Consider the following 6,313-nt stretch of genomic DNA (forward strand, 5'->3'; position numbering starts at 1 on the left):
TAAGCATGTGGGCCAGCCGGTGGCCACTGGGTCCAGCTTGTGTGGCAGGTAAGCCACCGGTCATTTCCATGGCCCTAGATCTTGGGTTAGCTCCCCCTTTGCGATGCCCTTGTTTTCGGCCACAAATAAGGTAAAAGGCTTTTCTAGATTGGGCAGTGCCAGGGCTGGGGCCTGCGTAAGAGCGGCCTTTATGTTGTTGAATGCCAATTGGAGTCTCAGTCCAAGTAATTTGATCCCCTGGTCCCTTAGTAGCCTCATAGAGGGGCTGGGCCATTTCAGCAAAGTTGAGAATCCATAAGCGACAGTATCCTGCGGCTCCTAGAAATTCTCGAATTTGCCTTTTAGTCTTTGACTCTGGTATATTAAGGATGACTGTTATGCATTCAGGGGACAATTTCCTTTCCCCTGTGCTTAAGATATATCCCAAATATGTCACCATCAGGGAACAAAGTTGGGCCTTTTTAGTGGATACCTGGTATCCTAGGCATTGTAAGGTCTTTAATAAATCCCCTGTGGCTTGTTTACAAATCTCCAGGGTGGGTGCAGCCAATAGCAAGTCATTGACATATTGTAACAGTGTTGTATTTGGTCCCTATTTTACCTTGAAATCTTGGAGGTCTCGGCTCAACGCTTCATCAAACAGCATAGGTGAGTTTTTAAACCCGTGGTGCAGTCTACTCCATGTTAGTCGACCAGAGTAGCTTCCATCTGTGGCTTCCCATTCGAAGGCGAACAGAGGCTAGCTGATTTTGGCTAAGGGCAGACTGAAGAAGGCATCCTTTAAATCCAACACTGTATAAACCTGATGGAGGGGATTAACCAGGCTCAACAACGTATAGGGATTTGGTACAGTTGCATGGATAGTTTCCACCCTCTTATTGACTTCCCGGAGGTCCTGGACAGGCCTGTAGTCATTTTTCCCTGGCTTTTGGACTGGTAACAGGGGAGTATTCCAGCTAGACTTGCAAGGCACTAGTTTCCCTTCTTGTTTTAATTTATTGATGTGAGGTTCTATCCCTTGTCGTGCCTTTAATGGAAGAGGGTATTGTTTTACTCGGATGGGGGTGGCAGTTGCCATGAGCTGGACCACTATTGGAGGTTGGTGCCTTGCTAGCCCAGGGGGATTAGATTCAGCCCAGACCTGGGGCACAAGTTTCATGTAATAAGCTAGTAATTCTTGGTGGTTGGAGGTTTTATCCTCCCGCAATTGTTCTGGCAAGAGCTTATATTCTTCGGAGAAAGGCAGTGTTACCAAAAGGTGGCAGGTTGCTCCAAGCTTAGTGGAGTAAATCTCTGCCCAATAAAGGCACGGGGCAGTCAGGCATTAAAATGAACGAATGAGTAACTGTGTTCTTGCCTAAGTCAGTGAGTCGCCTTTCTGTCCATGAACAAAATTTAGTTTTCCCTGTGGCCCCTTGAACGGCAATGGGGGCTTATTACTAGGCAATTCTGGTTTTTTCAGTACAGAGTATGTAGTCCCCGTGTCCACCAGAAATGATACTGGTTTGCCCCCTACTTGAAGAGTTAGCCTGGATTCCTGGGGGTTAAGGGGCATGGAACCCTGACCCCATCAGCCTTCTGTGTCTTCACCCAGATGAAGCACAGTATTAGTCTTTTCAGGCTTTTCCTGTAACTGGGAGCAAGCCTTTTTCCAATGATTACAGTAGGCACATTGGTCTTTATCCAACGGTGGTTACTTTTTGGCCCCCGTGTTGACTGCTCCTTTAGGGACCTGGGGTTTCTTGGGTTGGCCTTGTGTGGCCAGCAGAACCTTAGTTAGTCTTTTAAGCTACTTATCTTCAGGTGGGTCGTGATTTGTGAAAATCTTTTGGGCTATTTCTACCAACTCTGAAAGAACCTTGCCCTCAAATCCCTCTAATCTCTGAAACTTCCATTTTATATCGGGTGCAGACTGAGTTACAAAGGCCAAATTAATTGCCCTTCGGTTTTCAGGTGCTTCCGGGCCTATGAGTGTATAGCTCCGGTTCGCCTCTAGGAGGCGCTCTAAGAATGCACTTGGAGATTGGGCGGGCTGTTGGGTTATTTCACTAACCTTAGATAGGTTTGTGGGTTTTCAGGCTGCAGCTCAAACCCCTCCTAACAGGACTTGGTGAAACCGATCGAGAGCCTCCTTACCTCTATTACTATTTGGGTCCCTGTCAGGGCAACAGGTGGAGAAAACAGCAGCTAATTGCTCAGGGTCATCCGTGGGGAGACCATTGGGGCCCAAGACAGCCTGTTGGGCCTCTCGGCATGTTCGTTCATCAGATGTGAACAGAGTCTGTAACAATCCTTGGCCATCATCCCAGGTGGGCTGCTGAGTGTAAGAGACAGACTCAAGCAGAGAAATGAGACCATGTGGATCGGTGGAAAAGGAAGGGTTCTGGTTTTTCCAGTTGTAAAGATCACTGATGGTAAAGGGAACATACACCATAAAAGGAACGTTACCCCTGCGCCTCACGGAAGGGGAAGAGTCCAGGAGGGGAACCAGTGGAGGAAGGTGAAGAAGGGGAAGCAGAGGAAGGAGGGGACACTGGTGGGGTGGGACTCTGGAGACGATAAGAGGCCCCAGAGCGGGTGTGTGTGGGAGAGGTAAGTGGGTTAGACACTTGGGTGGGGTCCTCTGCGTAAGGTGGCGGGCGGCAGGTCAGGTCCGGCCCCTCTGGAGAGGTTGATAAAACTTGCTTAGGGGTAGAATCAGGGTGTGGCTTTGTCAGGAGTATGTTGGCCGTCTCGGTGGCGAGCATTTTTCTTTAACTCTGGAAAACATCTTTTTAACCAAGGAGGAGTGTAAGACAGAATTTCTATCCAAATGAGAATATAAGGTATCTGATCAGGGTGTCCAGGTTTTCCGAAGATGACCCATCTGACAGCCTGAGCTAAGCTAATTTTGTGGTTAGCCCTGTAGCCCCTCCCCACCCTGGATTCCCCATTTATTTTAGCAAGCGATTTGTACAGAAGCAGAATGCATATGTTAAGGTCAGTAGGGGTTGGGGCATCCCTTAACAATGCTGATAACACCAAGGTCCAGGGCCAAAAACCCTAGTTATAGTGCTTCTGAGTTTAAGGGCCATTCCCTTTGGACTACATAAACTCTCACTATTCAAGACAATTACTGAGCACCCTATGCATTTGGCTCTCAGTTCCTTTGACTCAAAATTAATAAGAGGGTGTTCTGGCAGTGAACATGGTGAGAAGTGGAGAATGGTCTGATCCCCAGGTCCTCTGGGCCCTCCTGAGGGGCTGGCAGATGAGCTGGGGGACCAGGGACAGGCCACAGCCTCTGCCCTTCAGGCACCTGGGGCCCTAACTGTGGCTGCCCAGTGGATGGGCCAGGCCTTGAAGCAGTGGTGAACCACTTTCTCCACCCCCAGCCAAGCTGCCCAGGACACCACAACTTTGGGTGTTGTAGGGCAAGAATAATGGCAAATGCTGGAACACTGCAGAGGGACTTTCAGGTTTGGAGGGCCTGGGAGTGGGAGTGGTTCTGTGGACTTACTCTCAGCCACCTCTGTAGGCCATAGAGCCTCACAGATTTAGGTCCTGGGGTGACCGCTCTGTCCCACTTGGTTTTGACTTAACCTAGTCCTGACAAAAATGACAGTGGGACAAAGGCCTTAATGGGTCTGAAAGGTGATTGGACAACTTCGGTGGGACAACCAGTTACTGGGCCATTGGACAGTTGGTCTTCATTCTACCAGACCTTGAAGAGAGAAATGGTGGAGTAACATACCACATTTGGCCAACTGGAAATGTCCACCTCCCTTTGGAAAGATTTACTGGCATTTTGTAGAAAGCCTATGTATATAATATGAAAAAGATGCTCTCGACTTTTCCTTCAACTTTTTAAAAGAAAACTTTTGCTACATTGAGGCTTTCTAGATGTAAAGAGTTTGCTAACTATGACAGAGTTGGAAAATCACATCTTGTAAATGATGGATCTTGGACATGGCTGGTGTCATCTCGGATGTGACCGGTGCCATTTTCACACACACTGAGCACAAAATGGCCACCAGCCTTTCCCTTATGAGAAACCTCGTGGTCTCTGAGAAATAGAAACTCCTCTACTTCTGCAGGGGTGCAGCCTTCCACCTGATTGCATCTGCCAGCTTTATCTTCCACTCCAGCACCAACCCCCTCCCTGATTACCTTAGCCTTCCCTACAGCCTATATGAGCTCTCCCACCCCCACGCCTGGTGCTGCTCTCCATTTTGAGCACAACCCAGCAGATTTTCTTCCTTTAATAAAGCTTGATTGGTACTCGGCATTTCGGCTCACTTTCTTTCACTTACCTCTCTATATGAGAATTTAATTTTGCTTCTATTCCAGTCTTCAAACATGTTGCTGTTTTTTAATGTATGTCCATTTGCTTCATTCACTTAGTCAGTAATTGGTCAGATAAGAAGCCCTCACTGAGCACGTATATTGTGTCAAGTCTGCTGGATGCTGAACATACAGAAATGAATATGTGGTCTTTTCATTGGTGGAACTCATGGTCTAATGTCCATGTGTCCTTTATGAATTTAGATTGTAAGCTCCTTTCAAGGAAAAACTGAAGGCAAAGATCCAATTTGTTAAAATATTTTAGTACTCTTTGATGATGACTTTGCCATGTCCTCTTAAGCCTTCTCACTGGTTACAAAGTATGGCCCTTGGGTCAAATTGGGCCTGCAGTTATGTTGGTTGGGCACAGTGTTATCAAGCGTTGGACCTGAAATCTCTGTACATGGGGCACACTTCTCTGCTTCCCCCCAGGTCCATTACTCACTACCATTTCAGACAAGGTCAGCTCCACTCAGGTATTTTTCCTGCCTGGTCTGAACTGAGCAACTCAAGCTAAGCTCTCCTCAACTAAACCTGAAACTTTCATTATCATCCCACACTTCCTTACTAATGGATCTTGGACGTGACCGGCGCCATATTGTACACAATAAGCACAAATTAGCCATCAGCCTTTCCCTTACGAGAAATCTCGTGGTTTCTGAGAAATAGAAACTCCTCTGCTTCTGGGCTGGCCCGTGGCTCACTCGGTAGAGTGCGGTGCTGATAACACCAAGGCCCCGGGTTCGGATCCCACATAGGGATGGCCGGTTCGCTCACTGGCTGAGCATGGTGCTGACAACACCAAGTCGAGGGTTAAGATCCCCTTACCGGTCATCTTTATAAAAAAAAAAAAAAAAAGAAAGAAACTCCTCTACTTCCGCATGGGTGCAACCTTGCACCTGATTGCATCTGCCAGCCTTATCTTCCACTCCATCACCAACCCCCTCCCTGATTACCTTAGCCTTCCCTACAGCCTATATGAGCTCTCCCACCCCCACGCCTGGTGCTGCCCTCCATTTTGAGCACTACCCAGCAGATTTTCTTCCTTTAATAAAGCTTGATTGGTACCTGGCATTTCAGCTCACTTTCTTTCAGTAAATGCTTCTTTGTTTAAAAAAAATCATAGAAATGTCTCCTGGAAATGGTTTTTTGAAATGAAGTAGTTAGACCACCTCTAGTAGAGATAGGCATCCACATTTGTTCAGTGTTAGAGTGGAAGACTGTGAGAAGGAAGAGAAGTAGGTTCTATGCCAGACTGGTTGTATTTAGAGGACATTTTCTTATTATAACCATTGTTTTGCTTGTGCATTTTATTCCTCATTACTGTAATATAGTTGACAGTGCTAAGCACTTTTAAAAAATATTTTAAAATATGTAGTCTTTCTAGACGTTCTGAAGTGACTAATATACGTTCAAAGTAGAGGTAGTAACATAACATATTTCTTAAGTATCTTTTTTTTTTTTTTTTAAAGATGACCGGTAAGGGGATCCCAACCCCTGACTTGGTGTTGTCAGCACCACGCTCAGCCAGCGAGCCAACCGGCCATCCCTATATGGGATTCGAACCCGGGGCCTTGGTGCTATCAGCACCACACTCTCCCGAGTGAGCCACGGGCCGGCCCCGTAAGTATCTTTTTGTTAAAATTCATATGAAATGTTATTTTTTGGGAGCCTGGCCAAACCATCTCTTGAGTAGTACACGTTGTATTTGTGTACTTGTTTGGGGAAGGAAGGAGGAAAAGGAACTGCAAAGAGTTCTCTGTCAGTGCGCTTCTGGTGAAGCAAGATTAACCATTGTCCCTCATGTTTGTGCATCTTGTTTTACTTTGCTGTGCATATAGTGTATATAAAGGACAAACAAGTCCTAATTTAGAACATCTAGTCTTTCTAGATGTTAAAGATGTTTCTAGTGTATGACAAAATCAGGGTTAGTAAACTAATACACTTTGTACATTTTGTATTAAAATTTCTAGGAAAGATTGTCTTCTAA

General features: G+C 46.3%; 1 protein-coding gene across 1 annotated transcript; it reads right to left on the minus strand.

The window, feature by feature from the left end:
• Positions 1–60: 60 nt before the first annotated feature.
• Positions 61–4,340, minus strand: LOC103595120. Its single transcript, XM_008578435.1, is given in 4 exon segments — positions 61–171; positions 473–1,293; positions 2,137–2,317; positions 4,293–4,340. Coding segments are annotated over 4 exon segments (1,161 nt in total).
• Positions 4,341–6,313: the final 1,973 nt, after the last annotated feature.

This window comes from Galeopterus variegatus, unplaced genomic scaffold, assembly GCF_000696425.1.
Source record: "Galeopterus variegatus unplaced genomic scaffold, G_variegatus-3.0.2 Scaffold1687, whole genome shotgun sequence".
Taxonomy (NCBI): domain Eukaryota; kingdom Metazoa; phylum Chordata; class Mammalia; order Dermoptera; family Cynocephalidae; genus Galeopterus; species Galeopterus variegatus.